At 42.5% G+C, this 13,992-nt stretch overlaps 2 protein-coding genes across 2 annotated transcripts; both read right to left on the bottom strand.

The window, feature by feature from the left end:
• Positions 1-1,327: 1,327 nt before the first annotated feature.
• HTD2 (hydroxyacyl-thioester dehydratase type 2) lies at positions 1,328-1,834 on the bottom strand (the record flags this gene model as incomplete). The annotated part of the gene is made up of 1 exon (XM_080715280.1): positions 1,328-1,834. The coding sequence occupies one exon, from the start codon at positions 1,832-1,834 to the stop codon at positions 1,328-1,330; it is 507 nt and encodes a 168-aa protein (XP_080571406.1).
• Positions 1,835-1,946: 112 nt separating this feature from the next.
• Positions 1,947-7,841, bottom strand: RPP14 (ribonuclease P/MRP subunit p14; the record flags this gene model as incomplete). Its single annotated transcript, XM_080715813.1, has 5 exons — positions 7,756-7,841; positions 7,578-7,665; positions 3,367-3,443; positions 2,428-2,506; positions 1,947-2,003 (listed from the first exon to the last, which is right to left on the bottom strand). Exons 1-5 carry the CDS (start codon positions 7,830-7,832, stop codon positions 1,947-1,949), a joined length of 378 nt encoding a protein of 125 aa, XP_080571939.1. The 5' UTR covers positions 7,833-7,841.
• Between the last annotated feature and the right edge of the window lie 6,151 nt (positions 7,842-13,992).

Here is a 13,992-nt window from a genome sequence, read left to right as displayed (position 1 = left end):
GCTAAAATTGTTAAGAAAATAAATTTTGCCAGGCACAGTACCAGGCACACACCTGTAATCTCAGTACTTGGAAGGCTGAGACTGGAGGATCGCAGGTTCAAGGACAGCCTCTCATCAACCTAACGGGACCCTGTTTCCAAATAAGAAATAAAGTAGGGATGGGATGTAACCCTAAGTTAGAATAATGTCTCTGGGTTCCATCCCCAGCACCAAAAAAAAAAAAAAAAAAATCTTTTTTCTCTATGTGGTCAGTCTTTTAGATTATAGTCGCAAGAATGCTGACTGGAACACTGTCATTCCAACAACCCTGCCCAGTATTTTATAGCTGGGGCAGAGTTTACATAACTGAGTCTAAGTCTACACATAAGCCCTCTCCATAACAGAAAAATCACCTGAAAGGGCAGGTCCCACAGGAAGTTGAGCAAAACGCCATCTTGGTGTAAATAAGAAACTGCAATAAACTGACTCAGTTAAAGGTAGGTGTTTGCCAGGCATGGTGGCGCACGCTTGTAATCCCCGTACTTGGGAGGCTGAGACAGGAGGATCGCACAGGTTCGAAGCCAGCCTCAACTACTTAGCGAGGCTCTCAGCAACTCAGTGAGACCCTGTTTCCAAATAGAATAGAAAATAGTGCTGGAAGTATAGCCCAGAGGTAGAAGGCCTCTGGGTTCCACTCCTAGTACCACAAAAAAAAAAAAAAAAAAGGAAAAAGGTAGGTGTTCAAAGATGGCCAAAGTTCTATTATTGCCTTTAGTAATTAATGGCTTGGTAGTTATAAATTCAGTGAGAAACTTATTCTATATACATAATGTAGGTGTTATCAGACACAGGGTTGAAATCCTAAAAGTAGAACCTTCAGATAAATAACCTTCTTGGTATTTTCTTTGTTTTTTTTTTTTTTTTTTTTTTTTCCTTTTGTGAGTCTGGGGAAGGAACCCAAGGGCATTTGATCTCCGAGCTACACCCCCTGCCCTATTTTTTATTCTTTATTTGTAAACAGGGCCTCATTAAGTAGCTGAGGCTGTCCGAAAACCGCAATCCTCTGGTCTCAAACTCCCGAGTGCTTGGATTACAAGCATGCGCCACCACACCTGGCACATTGACATTTTCTTTTAATTTAAAAGTTTATTTAAGAGTGGATGAAGTACAAGTCCAAATATTAGAACATCCCTCTCCCTGCTCCACTTCTCTAACAAGGCTCCTTTCAAAACATTTCTTGGTGATCGACAGTGTCAAACTCGCCATTCTCTTGTCTCAGCCTCCCAAGTACTAAGATTGCAGGTGTATGCCACTGTGTCTGGTGAACTTGCAACTTTACACACAGGTTTCAGGATGCTGGAGCTTCTGGGACCATTACTTTAACCCAGCCTTCCATGACAGTCTTTTTACTTTCTACTACAGAACATGACACTGCAATGACAGCAACAAACCGCTTCAGCCTTTTCACTTCTGCAGAAGCTAAAACCACTTCTCCAATATACAAAGGAGCTGGAAAGCTAATTTCCTGGGAAAGAAATATACAACCTGGCCCCGGCATTTTAGTACCCAAGAGAGCTGAAATAAGTCCATTGATCAAAACTCCATGGACAACTGTCCTTCCAAACTTGGTGTGTTTTGCAAAATCTTCATTTAAATGCAAAGGATTGACATCTCCTGTCAATTCTGAGAAAGTAACTACATCCCTCTGTGTAAAGGCCCTACTGAGTTCAGCCCGGTCTCCAATTTTTATGTGTATATGCTGAAAGTGCTGTCTGTTCAGTACTAGTTGATTCAGGCACAACCTCCTCCGAAGTCCACCCCACCAAAGGCGATGGCTGGAAGTTAATGGGAACATCTTCAGCATCCTCAAATTTCATCAACACGGGCTTTATGCCTGCTTCTGTTTTCAAACTATGCAGAAACCAAACAATACTTCTGAGCAGAAGTTGTTGAAAATTGAAAACTATTCAGTCCAACACTAATTCTCTACTATTACCAGATAATGCAAGGAGAAATGGAGAAACCTAGAAGAGAATGAAAAAGGTTAATGCAGTATACAAGTATCAAGAAAAATTTGCACTGGAACACAGTTTTAGAAGACAAATAAAGCTGATGCAGTAGCATTTTAAAGAACACCCTGGGAAGCAGACTAACAACTAGCCATAAGCCCTGAACGAGCATATCAACACTAGGGGTGAGCATTGAACGGTTTCACCTTTATCCCCAGTTGCAAGTTTTACCCACTCCTAAACATCTCCATACAACCTAAAATCTAAGTACTCTGCTTCCCATTTTCAGAAGCAATGAAGTCCTTGAGTTTTTTCTGCTTGCTATAAGATGCTAACTATACTCACTTTTATTCAAGAACAAAAATAATGACACGTAGACTGAAAAGCAGTTAAAATACCATGCAGCCTTATTTAAAATACATGAAGGAATTGTCTTTACCTGAATCACTCTGAAAGCACATTTTTTGCCTTTATAGGATCCTAACAAGGTCAAAGAGCTCCACAATCTGACCATACCACTGAAGAAAGATCAAGAAAACATAAATAAAGATTTGTCCCTGCAACATCTCCCAAGCACTTTTAATACAGTCTTTTTTGTGTGTGGAGTATTAGGGGCATTCTACCTCTGAGCCATATGCTCATCACTATTTCATTTTTTATTTGGAAATAGGATCTCACTAAGTTGCTGAAGCTGACTGCAAATCTGTGATCCTCCTATCTCAGCTTCCCAAGTACCAAGATTATAGGCATGTGCCTCCATGACTTGGCTCATAGTCTGCTTTTTTTTTAAACCAGAAAAACCTAATTATATTAAATGAAAAAAAGCTTGTAAACATAGGAAGAGAATAAAATGAGCCTGAGAATATTTCTAAAATATATATTTCTGCTGGGCGTGGTGGTGCACACTTGTAATTCCAACATTAGGGAGGCGGAGACTGGAGGATCACGGTTCGCAGACAGCCTCAGCTACTTAGTGAGGCTCTTCACAACTCAGTGAGACCCCGTTTCAAAAACTAAAAAGATTAAAAAATAGGGCTGGGGATGTAGCTCAGAGGTAAAATGCCTCTGGGTTCCATCCCTAGTTCTGCAAAACAAACAAACAAACAAACAAACAAAATAAGCCCCATATATATATTTCTGACTTTGCAACCATAACAACTCGCAAACTCTAGATGTAAACAAATCACACATCTTGCTTTCTCCAGAGTATAAACTCCTGATGAATGAATATTCACATTCACCTCAGTTTAAATACTCACAAGCTGTTCAGAGTCCACAACCACAAAACCTTCTCCTTTCTAGAAGCAAGCATTTTTGCTGTGCTTTTCACTACATGCTTCAACCTGTTACTCTAGAAATGTTCCAGTGTAACTCCTACCTGCTACATATTCTCAAGATGGCTGACAACGTCTTCTCGTCATAGGTGAGGACATCCAGGGGTAAGGCTGCACCAACCTATGCACAGAATAATGCTATTAGCAAACCACTGTCAATATTTTGCTTTAATTCTTTACAATGAGTCCTGATGAGTTCCTGTCAATTCTTTGAGCTTCTCCTGCACAAAAAATAGTATGCTGATACTCCGTTGCCTAATCATAGTTCCCTTTGCCTGGAATGTTCCCCAAACTCTTCATATGGCGATCCCTTTTCATCCCAGCAGTTTCTGTCTGATTTGCTCCTTCCTCGATTCCCAAGATTACATTCAATCTGCCTTCCATGCTTTCCCCTTCAGGACACCAAAATTTTTCACAACTCTCATCTTCTTGTCATTAACATGTCTTCCCTATGACAAAAACCAGGAACATGAGTCCATGGGACAGAGGCCATAACTGTTTACAGCTATGCCCCCAGAAACTGGGGTTTACACCTGACACAGAGAAATGCAAAAACTTTTTTGTGATACTGGGGGTGAAACCCAGAGGCTTTCTACCTCTGGGCTATACTCCCAGACCAATTTTATATTTTATTTGGAAACAGGGTCTCACTAAGTTGCTGAGAGCCTCACTAAGTAGCTGAGGCTGGCTTCGAACCTGGGCGATCTTCCTGTCTCAGCCTCTCAAGCGCGGGGATTACAAGTGTGTGCCACCATGCCCGGCTATGAAATGCAAAAACTTTAAAAAAACTTTTTATTTAAAAAAGTGATAGACTAGCTGGGCATGGTAGCACATACCTGTAATCTCCTTATTAGGAGGCTGACAGAAGATCGCAGGTTTGAGGTGAGCCCCAGCAACTTAGCAAGACCCTGTTTCAAAATGAAAAATAAGCTGGGCATGGTGGTGCATGCCTGTAATCCCAGTATTTGGGAGGCTAAGAGAGGAGGATCATAGGTTCGAGAACAACCACAGCAAGTAGTGAGATTCTCATCGACCTAGCGATACCCTGTTTAAAAAAGTTTTAGTTGGGTGTGGTGGCACACGCTTATAATTCCAGTACTTGGGAGGCTGGGACAAGAGGATTACACAGGTTTGAAGCCAGCCTCAGCTACTTAGTGAGACCCTGTTTCCAAATAAAATATAAAGCCCCCAATAAAAAAAGTTTTAACAATCTCAATAAAAAGGGTTGGGGTGAAGGACACAAACTCACAGAAGACTGCAAAGCAATTTACAGGGAGTTTTCATAAACCCTTCACTTAGCTTTCCTCAGTGTCAACATCTTGAGTAACAGTAACTTTTGCCAGCTACACATACACTATTTGTACACAAATATATGTGTAGTTCTATGCAATTTTACTATAGGTAGCTTCCTGTAAGTATACCACAATCAAGAAAAAGAACTGTACCTGGATGACGAAATCCCCTCACTCTACCCTTCTGCAGATATTTCCACTCCTCCTTCATCCCCAGTCACTGGCATCCACTAATCTTTCTCTAGAATATGTAATTATCTTTTTTTTGGCACTAGGAATTGAACCCAGGGCCATTCTATCGCTTAGCTACAACCCCAGCCCTTTTAACTTTTTGTTTTAAAATAAGATCTAAGCCGGGCGTGGTGGCTCACACCTGTAATCTCAGCATTCGGGAGGCTGAGAACAGAGGATCGAGGTTCGTGGACAGCCTCAGTTACTTAGTGAGGCCCTCTGCAACTCAGTGAGACCTGGTTTCAAAATAAAGAATAAAAAATAGGGCAGGAGGTATAGCTTGGAGGTCAAATACACCTGGGTTTCATCCCCAGACCCACAAAACAAACAAACAAGATCTACAAGATCTAGCTAGGCTGCCGAGAGCTAAGTTGATGAGAGGCTATCCTCAAACCTGCAATCCTCCTGTCTCAACCTCCCAAATATTTGGATTACAAGTGTGAACCACCATGCTTGACTTGGTGTTGGCTTTTTTATTCATCTTAATTCTCTGGAGACCTGTCCATTCATTGTGAATATTAATAATTTGCTCCTTTTTTTCTCAGTGAGTACATTACATGGTATGAACTTACTATGTTTAACCATTCAACAGCTGAAGGATAAATGGAGTGTTTTCAGTTTGGGGTTATTACGAATAACACTGCTATGAGCCAGGTGTGGTGGTGCATGCTTGTAGACAGGAGGATTGAAGGTTTGTAGCAGCCACCTCCGCAACTTAGTGAGACCTGTTTCAAAATAAAGAATAAAACAGAGCTGGGGTTGTAGCTCAGAGGTAAAATGCCCCTGGGCTCAACACTCATGACTACAAAAAAAAAAACCCCAAAACTACTATGAACATTTGTGTGAATGTAAGTTTTCATTTTACTGGGATGAATACCCAGGGGTGCCACTGTGTGTCCTACGGTGTGTGTTTAGTTTACACTGCACAGTGGCCACAACCTTTTGCATTCACACCAGCAATATATTTCCCCATGTTCTTGACAGCAGTTAGTGCTAACAATATTTTTTATTTCAGTCACACTGTATACAGTGGTTCTCATTGTATTAATGTGCATTTCCCTAATGGCTGTTTCTGAACATCTTTATGTGCTTCTTTGCCAATAACACATCCTCTTTAGTGAAATGTCTATATATGTTTATGTCCATTTTCTAGGCTAACTGGTTTTTACTCAGGTTTTGAAAGTTCTTTATATAATTCTCGATATTAGTTCTTTGTCTGGTTATTTAGTTTGCAAATCCTCCTTTTCACCTCTTTTTTTGGCACTGGTGATTGAACCCAGAGGCATTTTACCTCTGGGCTAACCCTCCAACCCTTTTTATTGTTTTATTTTGAAACAGGGTCACTAAGTTGCTGAGGCTGGTTTTGAACTTGCGATCCTCCCGTCTCAGCCTCCCAAGTCCTGGGATCAGAGGCATGTGTCACCACACCCAGCATATTTTCATTACCTCTTAACACACCTTTGGCAAAGTGAATGGTTATTTATTTATTTATTACAGTACTGGGGATGGAACCCAGGGGCATTCTACCTCTGAGCTACACCCCCAGACCTAGTTTTTACTCTTTATTTTGAAACAGGGTCTCACTGAGTTGCAAAGGGCCTAAGTAGCTGAAGCTGTCCTCAAACCAGCCTCCTGAATGCTGAGATTACAAACATGCAACACCACGCCTGGCTGGTTTTTAATTTTGATAAGGTACTCAGGAGTGTGTGTGTGTGTGTATGTGTGTGGCACTGGGGATTGATTGAATCCGGGGGTATTCTACCTCTGAGCTATACCCCAGCCCAATTTTATTTATTTGGAAATGGTCTCACTAAGTTGTGGAGGGCTTGCTAAGTCGCCAAGGCTGGCTTTGAATCTGCAAACCTCCTGTCTCAGCCTCCAAAGTACTGGGATTATAAGTATGCACCACCATGCCTGGCTCTCAGAAGATTTTCTTTTCTTTTTTTTTTTTTTTTTGCAGTACTGGGGATTGAACTCAAGGGCATTCTACCTTCAAGCTATACCTCCAGCCTTATTTTTTATTCTTTATTTTGAAACAGGGTCTCACTAAGTTGCAGAGGGCCTCACTAAGTAGCTGAGGCTATTCACAAACCTGTGATCCTCCTCTCAGATTTTTGACTTAACAGAATCTATGAAACAGAAAATAATTCCTGAGAATGCTTTGTTCTCCCTCTCAACTTTCAAAGCTCTTTTACTCTCAAGTCAATGCTGAGACAAAGCTGTTCAAAGCATTGGTCTGTGATAGGATAAGGAGCTGTAGCAGAATGTAGGTCAACAATACCATTAAGTACACTGTTTAGTTCAGCTCACATTGTTTTATAATGAGACTGTCTATAAAGGAAGTGGTATGCAGGTTCTGGAGTGAAACCCCATCTTGTCAAGATGAGTAAGAAATGGCTTGCCAGGAAGATTGCCAGTCTAGATATTTTGGCTAGCAATGTACTAGAACAAACATCTTTCCTAAGGAGTTCCTTTCTAATACAAGTCAAATTAGAACAAACCTACCACAATTCATCATTTCTGAAAGTTTGCTTCTGTAGTTTCAAGCACAGCTTAAAAATGATGCTGAAAAGCTAGCTTGCTTGCTTCCTTCCTTTCCTTTTGTAATGGGAATTGGACCCATGCCTTACTCACGTTAGGCAAGTGCTCCACCTCTGAGTTCCATCCCCATCCCCCTTTCTGTATTTTTTACAAAAACCTTAGGAATGTTAATCTACGCGGTGACTCTATACCTCCCCAAACAGGTCCTTCAGGGCAGTAATAAGCAGCTGTTTGAACTGTGCAGTATTCAGTCCAATTCCATGGTGGTCCTGAAATTCTCTGTAAAAACATTAAAAAGACAAAACAACAGCATATTGAAATTCATACCATTCCCAATCACAACAAATGATAATCTAAAAAAGAACTTACAGGCAGACTTTCATGTAGTGGTGCTCAGAGGGGTTTTTGTAAACTACTCTTTCATATGTGGCAGCTGGTGCTGGCATCCTTTCCAATGCTGATCACACCTACAGTAAGTCAAGATGGCTAGTCATTACCAAGTGGGCTGGCTTTCACATTTTTAATGAAAATTCAGCCTATTTGATTTTTTTGGGGGGGAGGGCATACTTTGTGAGGATTGAACCCAGAGGCATTCTACCTCTGAACCAGACCCCCAGTCTTTTGGAACAGGACCTAAGTTGCTGAGGCTGGATTTGAACCGGAGATCCTCTTGTCTCAGTTTTCTAACTACTGAGATTACAGTCATATGCCACTTTGATTTTTTTTTTTTTGTGTGTGTGTGTGGTTCTGGAGGTGGAACCCAGAGGCTTTCTACCTCCGGGCTATACTCCCAGACCTATTTTATATTTTATTTGGAAACAGGGTTTCATTAAGTTGTTGAGAGCCTAAGTAGCTGAAGCTGGCTTTGAACCTGTGTGATCCTCCTGTCTCAGCCTCCCAAGCACGGGGATTACAAGTGTGTGCCATCATACCTGGCACTTCTTTGATTTTTAAAAGACCTCTTAGCATATTAACATCTTGTTGTTCAGAGGAAGATACAGATATAAAGGAAGTTCTATGTTTGCAATGCGCCAGGCCATCGTACTCTTACTTAATCCAGTGACATGATGCCTGCTAACATTTTTCCTCAATGACTTGTTAGCTCTGTGCTAAATACATCACACTCATCAGTTTTTTCATATCTTCAAAACAGTCCTGTGAGATAAAAATTATTATCCCATTTTTTCCTTCAATGCTGGGGACTGAATCCAGGGGTGCTCTACCACTGAACTACATCCTCAGCAATAAAAGCATTAAAAAAAAAAAAGGCTCAAGGAATATTCTGGAAATGAATAATAGTGAAGGCTGCACAATGTAAATGTATAATCAATGGCATTTAACCGTACACTTGAAAACGGATAAAATAATACAGTTCATGGTTTGTACATTTAATACAAAAACCTATTCTCCACAGTAGCCAAATGAACCTATTAAAATCTACTCATGCTTGTAATGCTCCCCACTTTATCCAGAGTAAGGCCAAAGTCCTTGCAGGAGTCAGCAAAGCCCTATCTGATCTGCACTTAAACGATCTCACACCCTGCCATTCTCCTGGCTAGGATTAGAGGTGTGCACCTCTGCATCCGCCTAAACCATTACTTCCGTTGGCATTCTACACATCCAGTCCTATTATATTTTTTTATTCTGAAATAGGGTTTTATTAAGTTGCGGAGGGCATCACTAGGTTGCTGAGGCTGGCCGCGAACCTGCGATCGTCCTGCCTCAGCCTCTCAAGTACTGGGACTACAATAAACCAGTGTGTGTGTGTGTGTGTGTGTGTGTGTGTGTGTGTGTGTGTGTGTGTGTGTGTGTTTGAACTGGTGATTGGACCCAGAAACATTCTACTTCTGGGCTACAACCCAACGCTATTTTTTATTTTGAAACAGGGACTAAGTTGTGGAGGGCCTCACTAAATAGCTATGACCCTCCCGTTCGTCTCAGCTTCCCAAGCACTGGGATTACAAAGGTGCGCCTCCGCGCCAGGCAAACCAATGCTTTTCCCCTACAGTTGAGCACTTGATGTAGTGTCTGGCACGGGTCCCACTCACCCTTTGCGACTCAGACCACACACCTCACCTTTCGGAGGGTGCGGGGGTCCCGACCCCTCCCAGGTGGCCGCCCCGCTTCGCACACGCGCAGTCGGCGCACGCGGCGGGCTTCCAGCGCGGCCACCGAGCCCGGACACAGCCGCTCGCCCGCGCTTCTACCCACAGCCCTCGCCGTCCGCCCACCCTGACGCCTTCCTGACTCCTGTTCCACCTGGGGCTCTAGGGCTCGGAGCGCCCACGCTGCGGCCAGTCTGGGCTCAGGAAGCTCCGGGCGTCTTTACCGTTTGGCTTCTTCCGGACCTGCTCGGGACGTCAAGATGCGACGGCGGATGTGACGTCACCACCCGGCGTCCTCCTAAGAACCCCGGTGTGAATCCTGAGAGGAGCTCAGCGCCCTCTGGTGCCACTCGGAGAAAGTGCATGCAATTGTGGGCCTCAGGTACAGGAACTTAGGGCTTGTTTATTTGGCGGTGAGAGTCCTAATAACCATTCATTTTGATTGATTGATTGACTGACTGATTGAGGTACTGGGGATTGAACTCAGGGACTTCTATCTTTAACTACACTCCCAGGCCTATTCTATTTTTTTAAATTTGAAAACAGGGTCTCACTAAGTTGCTGAGGCTGTCCTCAGTTTGTGATCCTCCCGGCTCAGCCTCCCAAGTATTGGGATTACAGGTGGGTTATCCCATGCTTGGCTGCCATTCATTAACTCATTCCTTCATTCTCCGACAGATTATGTTATAGGGCCGTGAGTTTTCCTCAGTTCTTGTCTCCTCGAAAGAAAGATATCATTCGAGGGTTGTAGATAGAGTAGGCATAAAGGTTTTATTGGTAGATTCCACCACAAGGTCATAGAGCTGGTTAGTTTGGGAGTGGAGTCAAGGAGAGAAGGCCAGTCTGCCACATGGTGGGGGCTCTCCAGAAATTCTACCCTTTTTATACATAGTAATTCGGGGGGGGGGGAGATGATTACTTTGTGTTTCCTACCACGGTTAGGTGCGACTATGCAGTTTCTAACGTCAGAAATCTAAAGCTGAAATGTAATAGGCTGGAAGTCTCAGACCACAGCTGGGCGGGGCAATTTCTATATTTCCTTTTGGGAAGGCTTCTCTCTGTCCTTTTCCCTGACTTGCTTATTCCTAGCTAGCTAACTAACATTCCCCCTCAGCTAGAGGCTCTGACGTCATTTAGGGAACACAGTTAATGGTCATGTGTCAGGTCTTGCTATGTGTCAGGGTCTTGCTATGTGTCAGGGCAGGGCATGTTGGGAGGATAAGCTCCTTCCTGTAGGCAGGTTGGTGCAGGGGTCCCTGATAGTAGTCAGAATCTACTGTAGAGAGGAGCTGGCAGGCCAGCCTGAGTTTTATTTGAGGTTTAACAGCCTGGAATAGGGATGAAACAAATTTTGTTAGTGTACCAGTATTGGGAAGAGGTGTCAAAATGTATGAATGTACCAGTATTGGGAAAGATTTCCAATTTTAAAAATATATCTTTGGTAGTGAAGAAAGCCAGGAGCTGTGGGGAGAGGGCCAGCCGATTTCTCTATGGATAATTAGCAAAAGAATAGAAGAAGCCTAGGGCCTTTTTACATTTCTAAAGAGAGGCAGAGTTCCTCAGGGATGAGAGGAAATCCCAGACTCTGGAGAAGCAACTTAACACATTTTGGAATGTAACAAAAGATGTGGGGGGTCTGTGCGGACAGAGCTGCCCCCCCTGCCCCAGAGGGGGTGGATCTGGATGGGAATACCTGGGTTCGAGATAGGGCAGGATATCTACATATCAAAGGACCTGCCACAGACTTGGTCAGGATAAGAACACTCAGCATGCAGGGATTTTTGGTGAATTTGTTCGAACCACCCCCTCGTGTTACACATGAGGCTATAACTATTTTCTGTATTTCTGTCTTTTTAATAAACTTCTTTAAATCTTCAGCAAGAGTCTGGGCTAATGTGTATTTACCCTTAGCCCAGGACAAGAACCCACAGTTTTTCTGTTTGGGGGTTATTTTGTGTTTTGAGGGAAATTGTGTCTGGAACCCTAAATGGAGTCCTCGGGGAAAGTTTCCCCGAAACCATATAATCTCAAACTGTAAGAGTTAGCAGCTTTAGGAGACAAAGGCTAAAGAGTGAGAGTAGGAGTATTATGGCTAAAGGCCTCACGGAGGGCAAGAGCCGAGAAAGTCAGGACCCTGTTTTTTATGTCTATTCCTGGATAGCCTGCTTCCTCAAGTTAGATGCCTTTATTATTTTGTATAATACTTTTCTATACATGACCTGATCAGTTGACATAAAAGCAGTATTTTTCCTGAGACACAAGGCATATTCGCCCTCTGGCCACTGTAATCAACTCCAACCCGTGTGTGTGTGTGTGTGTGTGTGTGTGTGTGTGTGTGTGTGTGTTTTGGTAGTACTGGGGATTGAACCTAGGAGCATTCTACCTCCAAGATAAACCCCAGCCCTATTTTTCCTTTTTTTAGTTTGAAACAGGATCTCACTAGGTTGATGAGAGTCTTATTACTTGCTCAGGCAGTCATCCAACCTATGATTACCCTGTCCCAGCTTTCCAAGTACTGGGATTACAGTACTCATAATTTAAACAGAGCCCTCCTAATTGAACTCTTGTAATTCAAACAGAGCCAACATGCATGGGCATATGAGGAAGTAGCAGTTTATTAGTTAGTAGTCTTTGAGCTGCTTGTATTATAGGATGATAAGGATGACAGACAGAATCAAGGGGTGTTAAGTTAAAGTGGATCTACTTATCTGTCTTTTGAAAGGGAACCAGAGGTCTTCTATGTATGTACAGGTCTAGTTGTTTGTGGGTGATTCTGGGGAATGAACAGCTTCATCCACTGTGGATGTAAGTAAAAATTAGTGGACAAACAGAACATTTTTTCCATGAACAGTACAAAGAGGTGTAATACTCATTCTGTTGATCCTTTACTTGCCCACATTGCCTGGCAGGATATATAGAGAAAAGGACTCCAATATGGGACATTAACACAGAATAGGCAGGTCCTGAACTTAAAGGAAGTTTGGGGTCCAGTGTTGTCCTGGGTTTGTTATGGGAAAACACAATAATTCTGTGAGGTTCTTGGCTTTTGTGTCAAAAAGAATTTCAACACATGCCAGTCAGAGACAAATATAGAGGTTTAATTCAAGAAAAGCAGAGATGTGCCTTTGTGGCCAACTGGCTCAGTCAGGAATAATAAATCCAGCACTGAATATGGCCACTGAGTCCGCTCGAGATCGAGTTTCTCAGAAAGATGTGCAAAGGATTCGGGTGCAGTTCTGTAACCACTTATCTGCAGTGATTCTTTCCCTTTTATGAAATAAACTCAACTTTAAGTTCCTATTCACAGTGCTAAAGGTGGAGATTCCTCTCTGGGAAAGAATCTGACGTGGACAAAAGCCTTTTGTGCTATTGACACTTTATTACAAGAACCCAGAAAATTTATATCCTTCACCAGTGAGATTAATAGTAAAAAAAAAAAAAAAAAAAAGAAGAAGTGTAATCACCACAAGTCAATAGTGAAAGACATGTAAACAAAGTAAAAAAAAAACTAGTCCGGGCATTCAAGATTAGCTCCGATTAGCTCCGGATCCTGTGACCAAATCCAACCCCCTGCCCCTGAGCCCCCTGCCCTTGCAGACAGGCGGCTCCAAAGGGCAAATTCCAGAAGACACAGGCACACCCAGGGCTTGGAAAAGACGGCCTCTCATGGAATCTCCTTTAACTCGTTTCTTCGGAACTTTCCATTCCTAGGGTTTAGTCCATATGGCAGGCATGGGGAGATATGGTGATCCAGGGGGATGCGATGAAGGTCTCCCAGGTTTCGTCCGCATTGCTATCTAAAGTCTGAAAGCTTAAGCAAGCTCACAACACAGTTTAGCAGATAAACACCAAAAAAAAAAAAATAACGTAAAGTTTTCAGATTTAGTTGTCAGATGTACTTCTCTAGGTGCTGAGCACTTTTCCTCAAATTATAGGCTTATTAGAAGTCTGTTCCTCTTTTAATAATCCATTTTCCTATCACAAACCCTTTGCAACTTCCTTTTCTTTTCTGATTACCCTGATTCTCTCTTTCCCATTTGGAACAATGTTAGGATAAGCTCTTCTTCATACAAAAATGCTTTCTTATTCTCACCATATTTCCTTTCTTTCACACTTACACATTTATTATATCTGTCCTTTGTTCTGACATATTCATTTCTTAGCCATGTGGCACCTCCCTGTTTCGGGAAGCGCACATACTGGGTGTAAAGGTCAAGAATCTTCCTAGCCTTCAGCTCTATTGTATTGGGCAGTATTAGCTGCTCATCAACTAGGCTGCTTTGATGTCACACACAAAATTTATCTTCTCTGTATCTAGTCAGGATCACAAGGAGAGGGGGTAAACAGAGGCACCGGATTGCCTCCCTTACAAGGTTTTTAGGGCTAATGGTTTCAGCTGACTCAATGCTTTTACTGTAAGTTAATGATTAGAATGAAGGTCAGAGATAGAGGGGGAAGTCTGCATTTGTAATTAATGTGACTGGAATGCTTCCACAGCATC

Source organism: Muscardinus avellanarius (genome assembly GCF_963383645.1).
Source record: "Muscardinus avellanarius genome assembly, chromosome: 18".
NCBI lineage: Eukaryota > Metazoa > Chordata > Mammalia > Rodentia > Gliridae > Muscardinus > Muscardinus avellanarius.
The sequence above is the reverse complement of the archived record's forward strand: the minus strand, read 5'-3'. Positions and strand labels throughout refer to the sequence as shown.